Genomic DNA, 24059 nt, shown 5'->3' on the forward strand with positions numbered 1-24059 from the left:
AGCAATGACACTGAATTCAGTCTTGAAGGAGAGAGGAAAACTCATCATGAGAAAAAAGGAAAAAGAAGTCATTTGAAGAAAGAGATCAAGAACAGATTCATGGCATAAAACCACATGTATACAAAGATAACATAAAATTTATTATGGCTAGAATATTAAAGAGAGGTTGTTGTCAGACTAGGAGGTGAGAAAGGTAAACTGGAGTCAGTCTGAGAGAGTTTTATAAACATCTACTGAAGAGCCTTTATTTTCTGGGTACCTAATATAAATAATTTCAGTTTTAGATAAGGAGTCTATAAACATATATTAAGTACAATTAAAGTAGGAATGGAAAATGGATTGTAGTAGCAAATATGATAAAGGCATTCTAGTGATATGAGTTTAATAACTACATTATTGCTAGTAAATGCTGGAAGAACAAAAAAATGCTAGTCAAATAGCAACAACAACAACAACCAACATTATAACTACAATAATAATGATGATAACAAATTAGAAACTTAGTTCAGTGATATTTTCATTCTTTTGAAGCAAAAAGTCCTTACCTTAATATCAAATGGTCCTGTTTGATTTGGTTGATTGTAAACTTCCAACTGATTCCTGATAGGAGACAGCCACAGAAGCAGATGATTTAATTGATCTTCAAGTTGTCTAAGGTCCTTTATGAGAGCCTCAATTTCTCCTTGTTTCTCAGGTAAATATCTAGAAACCTGCAAGGAAAAAAAAAAGGAAAATATTCTCATAGTTTAAATAAAAATGGAAAAAGAAATATTTTCAAAAGTTATTTGTTATAAAACATGGAAATTTACTGTATTTGGTATTTTAACAGCATGATAGTGATTACTCACATGTGTCACATGTTAAGATTTAACTTACGTATTACAAATTATTGATTAATAGTCTTTCCTCAAATTCTATGTTTTAAAGACAATAAGCCTTGGAAATTCAAAACACACACCCAAATGAAACTCAACTCCAACCAATAAAAGAAGCGTATTCTTAACTTCACTTATTCTTTACTTAAACTCACTTATTAAACATTACTTCTAACATTCTTTTATATTAAGAAAAATTATATGAGTAAATTCTTTCATGTACCAAGAAACTTGGTGGGGTAAGCATTTTCATGAGCTATAGTTCATGGGCCCTAGTATAATCAAATAAAACGGAATCAGAAGATTGGAAGAAAAAGTACAAAACATTATTTGGATTAGAGTGAAATATAAGAGAATGATTACAGGTTATTTTTATTAAGGGCTTACAATGTGCCAAGCACCATGTTTGTAAATTTCACATTTTATTGCTTTCTTTAATCTACCTAACAACCCTATGATATACATACTATTATGATCCCAATTTTTCAAATGGATGATGATTCTGTGTTTGACAATATAAAATAATTTGGGAGGAAGTACGATATGCTGTTCAACATTGTGGGGGGTCTAGAATTAGGCTGTTTCATTTTAAATCCTGGTTCTAGCACTTGCCTGGTACTTTATTTACCCAAATTCTTTAATTTTCAGTGCCTTCTCTATAGAATGAGGGCAATGACAGTACCTGCTTCATAGGGCCACTGTAAAGATTAAATAAAGTAATACATGTAAATAGATTAGAGAAATGCTATGCATGATAGTATATGACAATAAAGCCATTAAATGTTAGTGATTATTGCTTCAGCTCGAGTGTAAGTAGAAAGACAATAAATAAGAGTAAACTCTTTTTCTTCAGATTATCAAAGTCTAAAACAGGTACACAGAAATAAGGAACGTGAACCTGCAATGGCAAGTCTTTATGATGATGTTAATACTATTCTAATGATATAAACCTAACATTACATTGTAATATGAACACAAAGATTATATATATATATATATATATATATGTCATATAATATTATCATGTTACTATGAATAATAATAGAGTATGTTTTAAAGGAAAACTAGATAAACATACTAATATATTAGTGCATTATCTAAACAGTGTCCCACACTTTGGAATAATCACTTCAGATACTTTTAGAAAAACTAATATATTGAACATTATATTCATTAATTGGACCCAACAGTTGGGGTAAAAAGGATATCCATTAATGGACAAAGTAACCAGTCAATTACTTTATAGGGGAAGGAAGTTTATATAAACTCTTATTGTATGTAAAAAAATATGCATTTTGAAATATACTGTAAATACAATTATATGTTTTACAAAAATGCATGTGGATGCATGAGCAATGGGTTAACATCCAGTCTGTGCCAATGCACTGTGGGCCTGACCCTAGGCTCTCACAGTGATCTTTTCTTTCGACACTAACTTTAAGATGAAAGGATATGTTGGGGTGCCTTGTTTGTTGTATGAAACTATATCTGGATGGGAATCTGTGAGGTAGAATATAGACCATTGGTCTATATGATTAAAATGATGTAAAATGTGGAAAGAAAATAGAGGTTGTGTCTTCTATATAATGACCTGAACAAACCTTGGTTTTCATTCCTGGCAGACTTTCCCTGTGAGGGTGAGGAGTCAAAAGAAGCAATGTGTATGAGTAGCGCAGAATGTTTGCCCAGGAATAAAAAATCATGGTTCTATGCTGTTTTCTCTGACTTGTATCATGCTATAATGCTAAGTAAACAAAGTACTAGATGAAAGCCTATTTGTAGTTCCTAAATTCTGACCCATGAAGAGACATTTATGGTGCTGAACTATATTTATATATGTGTGTATACATGTAAGTATGTGAATGTGTCCATGTGTGAGATAGTTGATATCGCAAATGTAATTCCATGTATATAATATATATCCTAATAATACCCTTAATTTATCTTTCTCAACATTTTTAAGGAGGTAAATAGTTTATTTTTATTGGATCATTTCGTACTCACAAGTACATTTAAAAATCATTTTACAGCTTCAACTTACAGCATCTAAGAGACTCTAGATTCAGAGGCTACTAGAGATAATAGCCATCACATTTTCTTAGAATCTCTTAAATCAAGCTATGGACTCATGTATATCTGATCACAAAATAGTTTGTGTTTCATTTAGGCTTTATATATAACTACAGAAATCTGTAATACGTGTAACTTTTAACTAAGATAGTTGGCTCATCCAATCTACCCATTGCTTCTTGGTTTTAGAGACAGAAAAATCCCTGACAGAAAACAATCCATTTGGTGAGATTTGGCTGATATCTGAAATTATAAAATGATACCATGCAAAGAGATTGTGTGGCACAAGTAGTTTTCAGATTAGTTATGACATCTGCATTCAGTATAGCCTCACAAACCTTGGGATTCTCTCACAATAGCATTTACCATACACCATTTAAGTTATTATTTACATTGACCTCCCTCACTGAGTTTTGATCTCTGGATAACTGCATTTCTACACTTGATAGACCTTCAATAAACAGCTGTTGAATGGAGGACAAATATTTTCCAAATGGAAATTAACTTTTCTTTTTTAATATAAGAAGTAATACATGTCCAGAGTAGTGAATGACTTAAACATATAACTTGATTCTCGTTAAGCAGTTTTAATTAACATACAAAGATATTAGTAAATTGGACTACATAAGCACCAGAAACTTCTGCATGGCAAAGAAAACTAAAAGCAAAGTCAAAGGACAAAAAACAAATTGTGAAAAAAAAATTTGTGATTCACTTCTTAGATAAGGGACTAATTTTCCTAACACATAAGAAAGCTTCTGCCAATTAATAAGAAAAAGGTCAACAACCCAAAAGAAAATTTGACAAAAGTTAAGGACAGTTCACATACACACAAAGAACACAAATGGATTTTAAACATACAAAAAGAAGCTGAGCTTTGTTCATAATGAGAGGGCTGAAAATTTCATTTATTGCACTGACAAAAATCCAAATTTGAAAACACACTATGCTGCCAAGGTTGGTGAAAATACAAACTTCAATGGGTTGTACACACTAGTGTGCCCCTTGTAGAAGATAATTTGGCACTGTGTATAAAACACATGTAAACTTTGATTGAGAACTTTTACTTTTAGGAATGTACTTTGCAGATACATTTCTAAAACTGAAATCATTGTTTGGTGGTGGTAGGGCAGATGGTGGGTGATGAGGAAAATTTTCCACTACATTTTTTAATTTTTGAAAAATATAAATGAGTTACCTTTGCAAAGACATATATTAATTTGGAAAGAAAAACTACTAGCTTTTTTTCTTCGTACCAAAAAGTAGTGGTGGGAAGTTAAATTTTACATATTTTAATGACAAATCATTAATAATAACATATGACATGTTTAAAGCTATAAAAAAATCTTCTGATTATTTTCCTATAACAATATTGCTTAGTTAATGGTAGCATTGAATTTGAGACCATCTAACACATAACTTTTGTGCTCCTTCCCTTCAAAATACTCTTCAGGAATTGAAGGCTTCTCCTACATGCTTCATGGAAACAAATGCAGATGTAAATAATTTATGGTATAGAATAAGAGTAAGTTTTATGTCAGTTTCTATATATTTTAAAATAATTTAGCATTATATTTACTACTTCATAGTCTTATCAAAATATGGACATAGAGGATTCTGGGAAACATGGTGGAGTGGGAGATGTCCTCGGATCTCTCCACTTGAAACAACAATAAGCTGAACATTTAAAACTCAACAAAAAACACCCAAACTGAACACCAGCACATCTGAGCATGGGATCTGCACATAAGAGCTACCACAGGTCAGGACCCTAGGGTCGGGTGGTGGACTGGGAGAAATAAAGAAGCTGCCTCTCGTAGCCTCTGGAACTCCCTGCAGGAGGAGGAAGAGGAAGGCAGAAGGTGCAGCGACTTCCCTGAACAGCCCTGCCTGGAAGTACTGTGAGTTCCACGCAGTCGGAAGCAGGGCCAAGTCATCAGGACAGAAGGCAGAGAAGTGGGCCTGGTCCATAGAGAAACAACAGTTGATTTTTACCACCTGTGGTTGCAAAACTGAGGCTGAGCCATAGCACTCAATTCCCAATCCAGAGGGCCCCTCCACCCATACCTTCCGAGACTGATCATAACAGAGCCCCCGGGGAATCTGAGAAAACCCTGCCAAGACTGTTGCTGACAATGATAGGAACTGGAACTGAGGGTAGTGAGCATGATTAAATATCTACAAGAAAATTAAAAAATACATTATTTAGGCTTTATGTAAAGCAGGGATCCAAGAGGCTTCGACACCACCTACTGGAAATCAAAAGAAAAGTGCCTTCTTTGCAGCAGGCTAAAGAAACCTTTATACAATAAATTTTCTTTCTGGAAAAACAGCAGAATACAGTTCCATTAATACCCAGGTGGAGAAATAGTCTATTAAACACCATGAACAACCAAGATGACAAGGCATTGTAGAAAGAAAGAGAAAAATCTCCAGAAAATAAGCTTACAGACATAGAACTATGTGACTTAAATGACAGAAAATTCAGGATGCTACTTTTGAAAACACTCAGTGAGTTCTGAAATGAGTCATATCAACAATTTCAGGAACTGAAACAACAACTAGACAAGCATAGCAAGGAAATTGAAACCTTCAAAAAGAACAGAATAGATCTTCTGGAGATAAACACACACACACACACACACACACACACACACACACACACACACTGCAAGAGTTAAAAAATGAAATAACAAGCATGTGAAATAGAGATGACCAAATGGAGAAAAGGATCAGTGATCTTGAAGACGAATCTAGAAATAAATCAGAAGAAAGAAAAGAGAAACCGAAGAATGAAAAACAATGAAAAAGAAATACAAGAACTAGCTGATACCATCAGGAGAGGAAACATAAGAATAATGGGCGTTATCCGAGGTGAGGGAAAGGAGCAGGGACTAGAAAGCATTTTCAGACAAATAATGGATGAGAATTCCCCAAATCTAAGGAATGAACTGGAGCTTGGATTTCAAGAAGTCAACAGAACATCCAATTATCTCAACCCCAAAAGGCCTTCTTCAGCAAGGCACATCGTATGAAAGTTATTAAAAATCAATGACAAAGATAGAATTCTCAGGGCAGCCAGGGAGAAGAAAAAGGTAACTTATAAAGGAAAACCCATTAGATTATCCTCAGACTTCTCAGCACAAACCTTACAAGCCAGAAAGGAATGGAATCAAATATTTAAACTATTAAATAAAAGGACCTACCAGCCTAGAATAATGTATCCAGCCAAGGTCTCCTTTAGATATAAAGAAGAAACTAAGACCTTTCAAGACATACAAAAATTGAGGGAATTCTCCACTACAAGGCCTGCACTACAGGAAATACTGAAAGAGGTTAGTTCACCTAAAACGAAATAGGAAAAAAAATACATAATTAGGAGTAAGGTGACTATCAGGCAAATAGAAATAGAGGAGTGCAATCCTTACTAAGTACAGGACATTATAAGCTTAAATAATAAGAAAAGAATTGCTATAGCAAGATAGTAATGAACATTTAGCATACATAGGGACAAATTGAGATAACAATGACTGAAAAGGGGAGGATTCAAAGATCCAAATTCACAACAGGGAACTAAGATAAGGCATGTGCAGAAGAAAATGGATGATTATATATATATATATATATATATATATATATATATGTAATAGTTATATATATATTATATAATTATTCTTTTCATATCTATAATGGTAATGACACAGCAAAGATTCAAACTGAAGTATATAACATACAACAAGAAGAAAAGAAGAACTAGAGGGAAAACCCAGGAAAGCCAACCAAAGTAAAGAAAATAGAAACGCAAAGACAAGGAAGTGATAGAAACACCGAGCTACCAGAAAGCAAAAGAAAAAATGGCTATAAGAAGACCTCATATTTCAATAATCACCCAAAATGTAAATGGACTGAACTCACCAATAAAAACACACAGAGTTGTAGAATGAATCAAAAAAGAAAACCCATATGCTGCCTCTAGGAGACACGTCTCACCTCCAAAGACAAATATAGATTCAAAGTGAAAGGGTAGAAAATGATATTTCAAGGAAATGGCATTATGAGAAAAGCAGGAGTAGCAGTACTAATATCAGATGAAATAGACTTTAAAATAAACAAGGTAAAGAAAGACAGTGAGGGACACTTCATAATGATAAAGGGAATCCTGCACCAAGAAGACATAACATTTATTAATATCTATGCTCCCAATCAAGGATCCCCGAAATATGTAAAGCGATTACTAACAGAACTAAAGGGAGAAACAGAGCAAAACACTATCATAGTATGAGACCAACATACCCCATTGTCAGATATGGACAGATCATCCAAACAGAAAATCAATAAGGAAATAACATTTTTAAATGACACATTAGACCAATTGGACATAATTGACATATATAGAGCCTTCCATCCCAAAACAGCGGCTTATACATTTTTCTCTAGTACGTATGGAACATTCTCAAGAATCAACCACATACTGGGACACACAGATACCCTCAATAAATAGGAGTGTTGAAATCATACCAACCATATTCTCTGATCACAATGCTTTGAAACTAGAAATCAACTGCAAAAAAAAAAAATCAGGAACAACCATACATACGTAGAGATTAAACAACATGCTACTGAAGAATAACTGGGTCAGGGAAGAAATAAAAAGAGAGATCAAAAGATACATAGAAACAAATGATAATGATAGTACAACATATCAAAACTTTTGAGACATGGCAAAAGCGGCCATAAGAGTAAAGTTCATACCATTACAAGCCTACCTCCAAAATGAAGAATGAGCCTAAATAAGCAACCTAATGCTTCAACTTAAAAAAAAAAACTAGAAAAGGAAGAACGAATGAAACCTAAAGTCAGCAGAAGGAAAGAAATCATCAAAATTAGAGCAGAAATAAATGAAATTGAAAACAACAACAACAAAAAAATAGAAAAAATAAATGCAACAAAGTGCTGGTTCTTTGAGAAGGTTAATAAAATTGACAAATCTCTGGCTGGACTCACTAAAGAAAAAAGAGAAAGGACACAAATAAACAAAATCAGAGATAAAAGAGGGGAAATTATGACTGACATTGCAGAAATACAAAGGATCATGCAAGAATACTATGAAAAGGTATATAATACCAAATTTAATAACCTAGAAGAAATGGATCAGTATTTAGAAAAATACAATCTTCCTAGACTAAATCAAAAAGAACTGGAAATTCTAAATAGACCAATCAGCAGTATGAAAATCTAAACAGTCATCAAAAACCTACCAAAAAGTAAAAGTCCAGGACTAGACGGCTTCACCAGTGAATTCTACCAAACATTCAAGGAAGATTTAATACCTATTCTCCTCAAACTCCTCCAAAAAATTGAAGAGTAGGAAATATTTCTCAACTCATTTTATGAAGCTAATATTACCCTGCTACCAAAACCTAGTAAGGATAGCACAAGAAAGAAAAAGAAAACTATATACCAATATCTCTATATAATATTCTAAATAAGATACTAGTGAACCAAATACAGCAACATATTAAAAAGATTATACATCATAATAGTGGGCTTCATCCCAGGGGCACAGGGATGGTTCAACATATGCAAATCGATTAATGTGATACAACACATAAACAAATTAAAAAATGAGAATCATATGATCATATCAATAAATGCAGAAAAAAACCTTTGACAAGATACAACATCCATTTATGATCAAAACACTTCACAAAACCGATATAGAAGGAAAGTACCTCGTACTTCATGGTGAAAAACTATAAACCTTTCCTCTAAGATCAGGAACAAGGCAAGGCTGTCCACTATCGTCATTCTTATTCAAGATAACATTGGAGGCCCTAGCGAGTGCAATCAGACAAGATATACAAGGCATCCAAACAGGAAACGAAGAAGTCAAACTGTCACTATTTGTGGATGACATGATTCTCTATGTAGAAAACCCTAAAGACTCCACAAGAACACTACTAGAAACAATAAGCAAATACAGTAACAACGTCTCTGGATACAAAATCAATGTTCAAAAATCCATAGCGTTCCTATACTCTAATAATGAAGTGTCAGAAAAAGAAGTGGAAAAGATAACATCTTTTGCAATTGCAACAAAAAAGAATAAAATACCTAGAAATAAATTTAACAAAACACATGAAGGACCTATATAATGAAAGCTACAAGATTCTATTAAAAGAGATTGAAGAAGATACAAAGAAATGGAAAGATATTCTGTGTTCTTGGATTGGAAGAATCAAAATAATTAAAATGACCATATTATCTAAAGCATTATACAGATTTAATGCAATCCCCATCAAAATCCTGTGGGCTTTCTTAAAGAAATAGAACAAAAAAAAATCATCAGATTTGTATGGAAGCACAAAAGACCCCACACTGCCAAAGCCATCCTGAGAAAAAAGAATGAGGCTGGAGGCATCACTCTTCCGGACTTCAAATTATACTATAAAGCGACAGTAATCAAAACGGCATGGTATTGGCAGGAAAATAGACACACAGACGAGTAGAACAGAATTGAAAGTCCAGAAGTAAACCTATATTTATATGGGCAAATAATTTTTGACAAAAACGTCAAAAACATACAGTGGAGAAAGGAAAGCATCTTCAATAAATGGTGCTGGGAAAACTGGAAGGCCACCTGCAAAAGAATGAAACTAGACTGTTTTCTATCACCACACACCAAAATTAACTCAAAATGGGTTAGGGACCTGAATGAATATAAGACCTGAAACGACAAAATGCATAGACGAAAACATAGGAACTAAACTCAAGGATTTTGGACTTAAAGAGGATTTCACGAATTTGACTTCAAAGGCAAGGAAAGCAAAAGCAAAAATAAATGAATGGGACTACATCAAATTAAAACCTCTTTTCTACAAAAGGAACTATTGACAAAGTGAAGAGATAACTATCCCAATGGGACAATATATTTGCAATCAATGCCTCTGGTAAGGGCCTAATATCCAAAATATACAAAGAACTAATATAACTCAATAACAACAAAAAAGAAGATCCGATCAAAAAATGTGCAGAGGACCTGAATGGACACTTTTCCCTATAGGACATACAAATGGCCAACAAATATATGAAAAAGATGCTCAACATCATTAGCGATTACAGAAATGCAAATCAAAACCACAATGAGATACCATCTCACACCTGTTAGAACAGCTATAATCAATAGGACAAGTAACAACAAATGCTGGAGAGGATGTGGAGGAAAATGAATCCTCATACACTGCTGCTGAGACTGCAAATTTCTATAGCCACTATAGAAAACAGTATAGATATTTCTTGAAAACCTGAGAATTGATCTACCATATGATCCAACAAACCCTCTATTGAGTATTTACCCCAAAGACTTGAAAACCCATATCCGAAAAGATATTTGCACACCAATGTTCATAGCAGTATTTTTCACAGTGCCCAGGGCATGGAATGAACTGAAGTGTCCTACGATAGATGATTGGGTAAAGAAGCTGTGGTACATATATACAATGGAATATTACTCAGTGATAAGAAGGGATGAAATACTGCCATTTGTGACAATATGGATGGACCTCAAGATAGTCATGCTAAGTGAAATAAGCCAGACAGAAAAGGTTGAAAATCACATGATATCACTTGTATGTGTGATATAAACCTAAAAGCAACAAATGAACAGTACAAACCAACAGAGACTCATGGACATGGACAATGAACTAGTGGTTACCAGAGGGTAGTGGGTGGAGGAGGAGGAGGGAGGTAGAGGCTTAAAAGGGGTCAAGGTAGCGGGGAGGGTGAAGTGGGTAAAGAGGATCAAATATATGGTAGCTGAAAGAAACTGGACTTTGGGTGGTAAACGCACAATAAAATATACAGATGTCAAATTATAATGTATACCTGAAAATTATATAATTGTATTAACCAATGATTCCCCAGTAAACTTATTTTTAAAAAATTAAAAAAATATGACATAAACACTTTACTAGTCAGATGCATCTTAATCTTTTTAAGTTATTATAAAACTGTTCATCATACAACATGTTCACCGTGGTGAAAGAAAACAATTAAAAACACTCAGTTCCCTTATGTGTTAATTTAATATCTAACCAAATCTTGACCTAATTTCACACTAGATTAACTTCTTTTCTTTCAATTTCTGAATTTTAATTTCAAATGTGTAGAAGTTTTAATATTAAGATAAACAGAGGTGTCTAATTTAGAAAAGAACAGTTATTAAATATTGACTTCATATCTTATACCAAAGACATTCTAGAGAAATTAAAGAGTTAAGTGCAAAAATATTAATAGTAACAGAACTAGAATAAAGTGTTAGTGTGGAGGAGCTCTTTAGAAGTAGAAAGGAATGCAAATAAACTATTAAATATAATACTTGTATTGTTAATATAGAAATTAAGGCCAATTAGCAGAATTAAAAACAAATGACAACTGGTACTATTTATAGCATCTATTAGACACAGGGTACGATTCTTACATATAAAATGATTGTCCAATGAATCTTCAGATGAAAAATCTGAAAAACTTCATAAAGAATATGTATAGGAATTTTACACAAAATGCAAACGGCCAACAATCTATAGAAAAGTCCAACCACTAAATAATCAATGAAACGTAAATTAAAATAGCAACAACATACCATCCTATGTCTGTTATATTGGCTTTTGTAAAAGGTATTTGTCAAAATTCTGGAAAATAAGCACTCTTATGATGTATGTTGGAACATAAATTCTTACATTTGTACGGAGTTATTTGATAATTCAAAAAAAAAAGACTTCTATCATGAAAACTATAAACATTACTGAGAGATTAAGGAACACCTAAACAAATAAAGGAATATAACTTGTTCCTGTATTGGAAGGAACCCATTGGAAGATCCAATATTGTAGAGGTATCCGTTTTCTTTAAATAGTTTGTAAATTCAATGCAATCCCAGTCAAAATTGCAGCAGCTAGTTTTTAATAAAAAATGACAATGCCAAGTCTCAGATTTATATGGATATTCGAAGAGCCAATAACATCTAAGGCAATATTGAAGAATAACAAAGTTTAAGAATGTTTACAACCAGATATCGATATTTATTATATTCTGTGTGGTACTGCTGTGGGAACAAATAAACTATATTATTTACTTAATTATTATTTACTTAATTTATGATAATGGCATAACTTTAGTTAAGTGAAGAGTGGATGATTTCAATAAATGGTTCCAGGTTAAGTGGCTTTTCTTATAAAAAAAATGAATGTTGACTCTCCTACTCTATACCACAGACACAAAGATCAGTCCAGATTGCTGTGCCTCCATGTAAAAGGCAAAACAATAAAGTTTCCACAAGAAAGAGCAAATCCTAGGTTGGAATAAGATATTTGCAATGCCTATATTTGACAAAGGACTTGTATCCAAATAACTCTAACATCTATGAGAAAAAGACGGATAGCTAATTTTTTTTAATGGGGAAAATATTTGCACAAGGACTTTGCATAAGTAAATATAAAATGGTTCTAATCTTTAGAGGATTACAAATCAAAACACAGTGATACTAGTTCACATCCACCAGAATGGCTGAGAGGAAAAAGAATGGAAATACATACTCTTAATGAGAATGTGGAGAGACTGAAACTCTCCTCTAATGCTGGTGTGAGTGAATTAGTACAACCACATTGGAAAACTATTTGGCATTATTTCCAAAGCCAAATAAATATATACATATCATCTGAACCAGCCATTCTTCTTCCAAGTACATTCCAAAGATACGTGTATATATATGCAGTAAAGGACATGTACATAACAGCATCATTCATATTGGCCTCATACTAGAAACAATCCAAATGTGTATCTATAGTAGAATACATAAACTGTGACATTCACACTACGAAATACTGTGAGGAGAATAAATTAACAAGACTATGGTACATGCACTAGCATAAAAAAAATCTCACAAAAATTATGTTGAATAGGAGAAGTCGAAAATAAGGGCATATACTCTTATGATTCCACTTATATTAATTTCAAAGATAGGCAAAAATAAAGATGTTAAAAGTGAGAGGAGTGCTTATCCTTGGTGAAGGCAGTAGCTGGGAAGGGGTTAATAACTAGAAAGAAGCATGAGCGAGGCTCTTGAGGGTAATGTTCTAATTCTTGATCTGAGTGCTAGGAGCATGGAGATGCTAATTTAAAAAAAATCCATCAACTTATGATTTTGCACTTCTCCAGGCATCTCCTATCCTTCAATTTAAAAGATTACATAAAACATTTTAAAAGCCTTAAAAGTATGCATTTCTTTCAATCACAAAATTCTATTTCTATAAATTTTCCTAGGGAAATATAAGAGATATACATAGAGACATACAACAAGAATGTTCAATCAATTCTGTCACTTGCACTAGTGAAAAACTGAAACAAAATCCCCCAAATAGAATTATTACATCTATATAATGGAATTCTTGACATCCAGTGAAAGTACATATCATGAAAAACATTCTATTATATTGAAAATATTCATGACATGTTAATAAAATAATTATATATCAGACATGAATGATCTTTTTTGTGTATATTTCACATATTTGTACCTACATATAGATGCACATACACATATTTTAAAAATAATTGGAAATACATAACCAGTTTTTTTGGGGGGGGGTGTTACCAATAAAAGATAGCTTTTATTTGTTAATATGTAATTTTGGCCTTTTCTGAAGTTACCACACAGAAAAAGTATTATTTTTTATGTTTTGCATGTGAAATAAAAATATATAAATGGTTAGTACTGGTTGGGTGGCTGGTTACCCCTTCAAAATATTAGCAACAATAAAATTGCTATTATAACACCGATTCACAATATACTTCAGATACTATATGATAGATTTGACTTATATTAGCTCCCTTAATCTTGTCCATGATCCTATAAAATACAAATTATTTTCTCAACTAACAAATGAGGAAATTAAGACTCAAAACTAGAAATAATATTCCTAATGTTACTAGTAAGTGAAAAAAAAAGTTGGTATTAAACATCTAGGTTTTTCTGACACCAAATTCTACTCTTTTGCTTCTCTTCCCTCACAAAACATACTTTTTGCTATGTGCCAAAATCCAACATATTACTTGAGAAATGGAGTACTGAAACTTATACTTTTCAAAAGTTTTTGTTTTTGTGGGAACAATCTACACAAATACTCATTATCATTAATGAGATACATATTTAGAAATCAACTATAATATGAAACAATATAAATGAAGTGTATATGTATAAATATATTTTAAAAACAAAAAATAGCTACTTAACACTTATTAAGACTATTATATAGGGACTACAATGTAAATTAAATTGCTGACTGATTAAATTCTTGGACCATGATTAATCCAAAATCATGATCTTTATATAACTATAATAAGTAACTTCTTTATTTTGTAGATTTGTCATTCATTTTAAAATAGAGGTATATATAAAATAAGTTGTTATAATGATTAAAAATAATAAGAGAAAATTGTCAAATACATGTCACCATTTAAATAATAAATTAGCATTATTTCCAAAGAATAATAAATGCTGAATTCTGAACTTTTCATACTTAAAAACATAGATAATAGTTCATTGAATTTTAATGTTAAATTTCTACCTCATATCATTCCAAACTAAATACCAGGTGAATGAAAATTTAGATGTAAATATGAAACAAGAAAAATAATAAAAATGAGTAAATGTTCTTATAATTTTGATATAAAAGTTATCATTTTGATTTAAAAACCATAAAGTGATAGATTTAAATTCATAACAATATAAAATTCCCTTACACAAATAATCAAACAAGCAAAAGAAAAATCAAAAAAGAAAATAATCCATCTTAAATAATTTTACAGATGCACAAGATAAAAGCATTCTCACAGATCAATAGGAAAAAGATGCATACTCAACAACAAAAAAAATGGACAAGGATCAGAAATAAATAATTCATCAAAGAAGAATTATAAATGACCTCTAAATCTATTAAGACTATTTAACTTGACTAGCAACCAAAGAAATGAAATTTAAACAGTGAGCTATAATATTGTACCTCTTTATTTCGCAAAGATTTGTTTAAACTATCTGGTATTGCGCTACAGTGGTGTCATACAATAGCAATATTGCAAGGAATTGGGCCCTCTCATATACTGCTGGTAAGCAAGTAAGTTGGAATATCCCTGTGGATGGGGTTGGGAGATGATGGAGTAGAATTTTGCAATATATATTCAAAAATATAAACAGATTCTCACACTTAGGCCATGAATTCTACTTCTAATAATTCATCTTAAGGCAAAAACAATATGTACATATATCAAAATACAAGAATGTCTTCCATAGGCTAATTTATAGATACAAAACATTTGATATAGCATATGTGCTCACCAACAGAGTATAGGTTAACAATTACAGAACACTTATCCAGAGAAATACTCTACATCCATTTAAAAAGTGACGTAGGTGTATATTTAGTGATATGGAAAAATGTATGGTGTACCAAAAGTTTTAAAGTTGCAATTTATGGGTAATAGGTCACCTTTTCTCAGTTGTACTTTTAATTTTTCTGCAATGAATGTATATTACTTTTAATATGAAAATGGCTATCTTAAATATAGGTGCACATGTATTCTATTTCCATAGAATATGGAAATAGAATATTTGTATAGTACTTACAATAAACCAAGCATTATTCTATTTTATTTACTATATCAATGTTCAATAATAATAACTCTATTATGTAGGTACTATTATTGTCCCTATATTACACATGAAAAACTGATCCAGAGAGGCTAAGTGATCTGTCTATGGTCACACAGCCAATCATGGTAACAGTTAGAATTAGAACCCAAGAAGTTAAGCTTAAAAGCTCATGCTCTTAACCACTATACCACTTTGCCTTACATTAATTTTAGCTAAATGACTTTGAGAAACCATACTGACATGAGTACAAAAGAAAGTCTTTCTTTTATAGCATTTCTTAGAATAAATTTCTTTAGGTACTGATTGTGGATTTTACTATAATTTCTTCATAACTTTGAATGTATGTGTGATGATAAAGTATTATTATCCTCACAACTACTAAATTCAACTTCTAAAATTGGTCCTTGTTTTATTTTCCTGCTTAAATTATGTGACTGATTTCCAATTGTCTCCAAATTCTTTAGCCTGCCATTTAAAAAAATATAATACAACTTAATCCAACTTTATCTACCATTCTTCACATATTTTTGATAACGAAACTCCATTTTGGTCAGAATGGTAACCATGCTGTTCTCGGTATATGACACTTGACTTTTCTTTCTTCTGTTCCCCTGTCATTGTCTACTTTGCCATTGAAATGTCTGCTTTTTCCTGAATAAAAGATCTCTTTTTTTAATTAACACATATAAAACCCTTCCCCATCCTTCATGTTTTGGGTGATGAAAGTGCCACTTCCTCAGAGAAGATTGTTTGATCCTTCTAGATGGATATAATTATTCTTCCTAATAAAATCTGTAGCATTTATTATCTGTGCTACTGTATCAGACTCTGTCAGGTATTGTTTTTTTTCTTTATTTTACTATTCTCTTTCAACTTGTATCTTCTTCCTGTGCCTCTCCCCCAAAGCTAGAATACACACACACTCACTCCCCCCCCACACACACTCAGGCACAAGTGAATTTTACAACTTTGTATATTCTTATCACTTTGTCATATATGACCTAGCATTTGCCCAATGAATAATCGTACAAACCAGTCAATTGTTTGCTAATAGAACAGAGAAGAGAGAAATTAAGGCTGAAGATTAAAAGCAGAAATCTCTTCAGAGTACTTCTGTTCTTATATACTTTGCGTTTCCAGCTCTGCTTCTTGTTTTAGTCTATTTGTGAATGCCCAATCTCACTAGAACAGTAAGAGCAGTGCTTTTCTGGCAGCTGGACTGGTGAAATGTGGTTTAAGGAACACAGGAGTATAAAAGGTTAGGATCTGGTCAGTCAAGAAAACTAAGGAACACATGAAAAAGATTTTAATTCTTGACTTTTTTGTTGTTGTTAAGTTATGTTGATGTCATGGATTCTGGAGCTAGAGACTAGATATACATTAATTACAGCACTGGAAGGAATATTGCCCATACAATTAATTCACTGAATGTTAACCTAGTAAGTATTTTTCTTTCAACCACTGTCCTATATACTATCTGTAAATCTACTGCTTTTTAATTTGATTCAAGTTGCCCATTGTATGGCTAAGTATAACCTTCATTGCCAACACCATTCCACCTTGAAAATGCTAAGTAAAAGTGCATCTTAAACACATAATCTCTTACCACTAACCAAGTGTGAACAAAAAAAAATCTAAAATTTAGTAATATCGATTAAATGATTCAAGTAGACCATCATCTTCCTTTGGATAAAAATGTGTTGGTATGAAATATTGGGAAACCTCATTTCACCTTGCATATTTTGCAATCTCAAAAAATTAAAGCTACTAGAGAACCAGAACTTAGGAAAGATATATACTCAGTTACAATACTCAGTAGTATTTTACAACTGATCTCATGGTAAAATATCCATCACTAGGAAGTCATTTGTTTTCTTTCCCTCTTGAAATTTAATAAAATAATAATGAATACAAAACTGAAAAAAAATGCATTATGTTTACATGCCACCAGCCATTTAAAAATCGTAAATCCATAAACAACTTTAAAGTGGCCAATTACGATTAATTTTTAGGACAGTTATCCCCCTGCCCGATAGCATAGCTACTGGGAATATACTTCGAAACAAGTGGATTTTCTTTTTGAAGTATGTGATTATAACTTACAATGTTTAAAGGTCTATATTTCCCACACTGCTTCCAGTTTTAAGTACAGGTACTAGTTAAGTTTCCTGTATCAAATCACAGTGTATATTAATTTCATTATATAACCACTTCATTACCACACCTGACTTTTGTTATCGTTGCTAAAGATCTGAAATGCATAATACATGATGGGGTAAATGAACACTTCTAGAGAGATTTCATAGTCAGTGAAATTTGATGTACAATAAATAGGTTTGCAGTCGTTGGAGAACTCGGCTCTTATTACCACACTAAATCCATATTGGCTTTTAAATAAACCTTGGTGTTCACAAGAAGTATTCTTGTTCATTAATTTCTTAGTTTGCAGTATAAGCGACTATTTCCATGGTAAAATCTTTAATAATATGCATAGTTCATGGAAAAATTTTTTCACTCTTTACCTGGATTCAAACCTACCCTAAAGTTAGGTAACAAGCCCTGTAACGGCTCTCAGAGGCATTAGACAAGAAAGTGAATTGGGGAAATTGATTTGCCCAAACTTCAATTGCTATCATTTATCTTCTTAAATGGATTTTAAAGGAATTTACACCCACCTAACTATCCACCTACCCACACACTCTTTACTACATAATGTGATTTTTATCACATACTGCTTAAACCCTGAGGATAATAAAACTCACAAAGACGTTAAAATGTAATTTTCTATGACACATACATACTCCACAGAATGTGTTGTTACAAATTAACCCCATATTTTTCTCTTTCCTTCTCTCCCAGCCCATACTCGTTGTAAAATAAGGAAAGAGCTACTTTATTCTTACATTCTCTCATTGGCAGTCCTTGTTCTTATTTGCTTAAAGGACCTTAGCAGCAGGCTGGCTGACATAGATACATTTGTAGGAAACACTGTTTGTGTGTGTGTGTGTGTGTGTGTGTGTGTGTGTGTGTGTGTGTGTGTTGTTCATTTGTTTTGTTTGATCAAAATTCAAGGAAAACTAAGCCATGATCTGTTTAATTTTACCCAAGCACCAGGAATCAATAAATTATAACAGCTTGGTATTTATTAAGATAGTCCTTGAGGTGTCACTTAAAATTAGCTATTTCAACAACAAAATTTTTAAAAACCAGAGTCGTCTTCTTTGTTCATTTATATACATCATTATATTCCAAAATATGGGCTTCAGAGGGGGGAAAAAGTGAAAAATAACACATGATGACATATCCTCAATTGCAGAATTTCCATTAAAAAACAATTTAACTATTTAAATATAATTTTAAATTTAAATTACTTAAAATTAAATACAATTTAAAAATCAGTTCCTTGTCTGCATTCATTATTTCTAATGCTCGAAAGTCACAGTGTATTGGACAGCAGAGATATATTCATCACTGCAAAAAGTTACAAGCCATACAAGCACTTGCTTCAGGATTGATGCATCTAAACGATTTATTAATCCTCATGACTTCTTTTTAAAGTAGAACAAGATATTTTAGAAAATAATTACTCTGGGGGTGTTTAAATACATACACAAATCTGACAGTTTTGACGACATAACAATGAATCGCTGCTTTTAAACTCAACATTTTCTGGCTAGAAAGTTTGTTGTTTTCCAAAATTCCTTCTCCAAAAGAAAGAAAATCGACATGTTGAAAATAAGTCTTATTTCTTTGCCTTCCTCTGAATGAAATTATTTTATTATGATCTTAAAAATATCAAGATTAAAAAGTATTTTTGCAACAAATGACATAATCCACATAACCAACATTTTTATTCTCTTTGTGCAATAGTCTATAGTGTTGCAAATTGCTGCATTATTCTTATTTATACTATGAAGTAAATGCATATTTCATTATCCACTAAGTGAAACACGCCTAACAATAAAGGAAATCAATGTTCCCAAGAGTTTTAATCTTACTGACAAAAAAAGAGTAATATGATACAGAATAGCTACTGCTGGAAATGGTGATGCCTAGGAAGGGTGTTTATTGGTTTTGAACACGACAATGGGAAGACATGCCACTGGAAGATGTTAAGTTGAAGCTCTACTAGGTCTGTAGACAATATGAAAAAATGAAATAAAACTGGAAGGTGAGTGAGTCTCTCCATGTTAGCCAGAAGAGAAAAGAACATAGAAATTTGAAAAAGAAGTATTTGATTTTTTTGGAAAAAATGAAAAATCCGGGGAGAAGTCAGGGCCCAAACAATTTAGTTTTCTGACAGGAATGTTGCTATCATCCCATTTTGACAAGACTGTAGGGCAAAAGGCATCAAACTATGGTTCAGGGTTCAAACCTAGCTACCATCTGTTTTTATACAGTCTGAGGACTAGAAACGATTTTTATACTTCAAGTTATTGACCAAAACATGCTCGAAAGACAGGAAATATGTAAAAATTATAAAAAAATTACATTAAAGTCAAATTTGTATCTATGAATAAAGTATTACCAGATGATAGCTATACCCATTCATTTACATATTGCCTATGGCCACTTTTGCACTATAAAGGCAGCTTTGAGTAGTTGCAGTGGAGACTCTAGGCCTGCAAAGCATATAATATTGACTCTTCACGCCTTTACAGATTTTGTTGTCCTCTACTCCAGAAGACCATTGAGTTGTGGCTCAGCCTCCAGTCCTTTAAAGTTCTTTCTCTGCCTAAATCTCACAGCTGCTTTGAGGAGTGCTGGTCAGTGAGGTGGTGCCCTGGGTTCAAGGTATGAGAAAACAAACTCCTCATGTAACTTTGAAAATGTACAAAAACAGCCACCTCTATTGGAAATTTAAAAAGGTCACAACACTCCTGGCTTATTGTTGAGAGAGTTTATGGCCAGTATTTGCACATGGCTGATCTGACTGGGCATCCACCTGGAGCAGCTAAAGCCTGCAATGGCAGTCAGCTAAGATCTAGAACATGACTATTGCATGTGGTAGATGTTTAGTAAGATCGAATTATTTATATTTTGTTTTAAAATGCTTTCATTTTCTTTCCCAGAAATTGTACAATTCAGAAAAAAGAGCAAAAAAAAATAAGACAAAGAATTTTAAAAATGGAGGTAATGTGCCAACACAAAAGCCAGAAAAATAAATTTAAAAAATATTGTTATTAAATCCTGTAATTTACTGTTGGCCTTGATGAGCCCTGAACTGCACTGGTCAACATGCTTGCCACTAGTAATACATGGCTATTGAGAACCCTGGAATGTGGCTATTTGAAATAGAGATAGGGAGTAAGTATAAAATACACATTGGATTTCGAAGACTTAGTACAACAAAAGGAATACAAAATATCTTAATATTTTTATACTGATTATTATGTCAAAATGATATCATTTTAGATACACTGAGCTAACTAGACTATATTATTAATATTAAGTTCACCTATTTAGTTTTACTATTTAATGTAGTAATAGAACATTTAAAATCACCTATGTAGCTTGCATGATATTTCTATTGGACAGCACTGGTATTGAAATAATGCTATGCATCTAGATTGCAGAAAACATCTAAGTGAAAGAAAATCCATATATGTAAAAAAAGGCATATGACTTTTAGCATATCTACTAATGTCCTAATTTTAATAAAAATTAGAGGTAAATTTTTTTTAGACATAGAAAATCAATCTCTTCTTGCATCTGCTAAATAAGTGCTGGAGAAATATTTTAAGCAAACAGGATGGAGAAACATCAAATTATTAGCTTGTCTTGGATTGGTCTAGCTCTTGCCAATATGTTCCCTATACTCCTTGAGATGAAACAACCCCATGTGTTAATTCCATATCATTATTCTCTGGTGTCTATGTTTAATTGAGCTCTCATGCTAAAGCTTCTGGGTACTGTCTTCCAACCACACCATGCCTGGAAACCAGAGTTGTATGGCTCTGGTTTGCACATCACTGTTGTCCACCTTTTTGGGCCGCCAGGCTGTGTACCACAAAACTATATATCCTTCAGTGAACAAAGCAATAGCTATGCATGGATAATGTTATATTACATAGTCAGAGAAAAAGAGAGAAGAGATAGATACAAATCTAGGGTCCATTTCTGGGTCTCAGATGAGGAAGTCTGGTGGTGACTTCCTCTGCAGTAGGGCTGAGCAGCATAACCCAAAGGAGGAAAGACATGAAGGCATGTAGCTGGGAAAGAGAAATGAGAGTTGGGGATGTGAATCAATACTGCATGGCAAGGGATGGGGTGATAACAGAGGACTGGAAGTTAGAGGATCCAAGTTATAATACCATCTCTGCCTCTATTTGTACATTTGGGCCTTTTAGTGGATATATTTGGAATTCCATTTTCTCAACTGAAAAATGCGGAGATTGGATTAGACTACCTCTGAGGCGCCTTCTCCAACTTGAATGTTCTATGAATAAATTTTGTCTCTGGCAGAGAACAGAGACAAGTGTGTCACTGAGTTTAAAGGAGACAAAGATTGTGTCAGCCTGACACCTGGATGTCTGGAAACATAAAAGAGGTTTCTGAGGGTTTATTAGAAGCCTGTGACATAGGCCTAAAATGTGGAAAATCCCATGACAACGGTATACTTTGTCACCCTAAGCAGATGTAAACTTAATTCTCCTCACAGTAAGATAATGAGCAATATAATAGAGCCTAACCAAGCAATTTTGAATACAGGCTAAACACAATCAACTGCCATGGTGTTCCAGTAATTTATTTAGAGGATTTAAACATCTTTCCTCCAAAGCTGAGATTCCTGCCAGGTAACCTGTATAATGGACCTAGTACAATGACTGACACCAAATGGCCAATAATTTTGTCCAGCCCTAGGGCTTTGCTGGTGCACGAGGTACATTTCCTGGCTATGGCTAAGGTTGTAGCTACATTACTGATGATGTGGCAACATTTTAGGCTCTGGTTTCCAAGAACGAGCTGAGACACAGTCACTCTCAGGTCTTAAAGGGTTAGGTTAGAGAAATCCAAGTATCTCATGTCCTGAGATACAGAAGAGGACAGAAGTGTGGGGCTATCAGGGCAATGTTTGTGAACTTAAAGAAACAGTCCTTTGAAAGGCAAACACAGAACTTGCTCCTAATTTCTCTATTCCTAATTCATTCCCTAGAGGCTGTGTATAAAGTAGATACTCTTCTGGGACAGACAGACAGACAGACACACACACACACACATGCACACACTTGCCCTCTAAAGCACCTCTGCTAGGTGAATGTCATTGTGATGGTACTCTTAAAACAATATACTGTGACTTTTCCTAGTGTCTGTAGAAACTGAAGCTGGAATCAAAACTATAAACTTGAAGTCATATTCTTTATCATCATTTCTCTATAAATTAGTCAGGATTCCAGATTGCATTAATCTATTTTTCACAGATCAACCATAAATTAAAACTTAGTTCTGAAACTGTTTTCAATAATTTATTTAAAAACTGTTGAATTGATTAATGGTTAAAAGAAGAAAAATATTTAGGGCCTTTTATATGTCAGAAGAGTGTGCTAGGTAAATCATTCCTTCCTTCAATGAGCACTTATTCAGGAAGTAAAGAAAGACATTAAACCACATAATTAAATTACCAAGGGATGAGCACTTTAATGAAGACCAAGACAAAACACACTGAAAGCATAGAATCTGGAGGGCCTTTGTCTCCTGGAGGGAGTATGGAAAGACAAGTGGTGGAGGGAAAGGATGATTTCACAGAGGAAACCTTATTTGAGTTGTGTATAAATGGTTAAACTAGCAAAAGCAATTCTGGTTTCCCTTTTAAAATGGTTAAACTAGCAAAAGCAATTCTGGTTTCCCTTTTAAAAGGGCTCTAACGTTAGAGCCCTTTTAAGCACTCTACTAATTTTCTTTCCAAGAAAAGCCATTTTGACAGTCCATGAAAAGGTGGGATGTTGGCCTAAGCTTAACAATGTGTGGAGGAGTTGCTTATGACTTGGGTTGCTAGATAAAAACCAGAATGTCCAATTAAATTCAAATTTCAAATAATGAATACTTTTTAGTAATTTTTTGGCAGTATATGGGGCATACTTGTATTAAAAAATCTAGACTTTTTATATCTTGATTTGCTAATTCCTGCCACCCTAGCTATGATGGAAATATGGAATAAAATGGTGGCGGATGGGCTAGGTTTGAAGAGTTTTGTGCACTATCATCCAAAGTATTGAATACTTTTAAATAGAGTTCCAACAAAGTAGACTTCAGAATGATTAGAGTAAAAGGGGACCTGAAGTAATTGAGAAGCCAAGTCCCAGTAATAGCATAGAGACAGCCTAAATATCTTACCTATAATAAACATTGGTGGCTAGCATCACCTCTAACATAGCTGAAGTGTGATGGATAATTCATTTGCACATTGC

General features: G+C 33.0%; 1 protein-coding gene across 9 annotated transcripts in view; it reads right to left on the bottom strand.

Annotated features, from left to right (window-relative positions):
* DMD (dystrophin) overlaps positions 1-24059 on the bottom strand; it is a 2254165-nt gene that overhangs the window by 682250 nt on the left and 1547856 nt on the right. For all 9 annotated transcript variants that reach the window (XM_036227209.1, XM_036227208.1, XM_036227211.1 and 6 more), the window contains one exon: positions 546-710. In XM_036227209.1, the coding sequence (XP_036083102.1) occupies positions 546-710 (165 nt within the window). The remainder of the gene's footprint in view (positions 1-545; positions 711-24059) is intronic.

The sequence above is a fragment of the Rousettus aegyptiacus genome, unplaced genomic scaffold, assembly GCF_014176215.1.
Source record: "Rousettus aegyptiacus isolate mRouAeg1 unplaced genomic scaffold, mRouAeg1.p scaffold_m13_p_9, whole genome shotgun sequence".
Taxonomy (NCBI): Eukaryota; Metazoa; Chordata; class Mammalia; order Chiroptera; family Pteropodidae; genus Rousettus; species Rousettus aegyptiacus.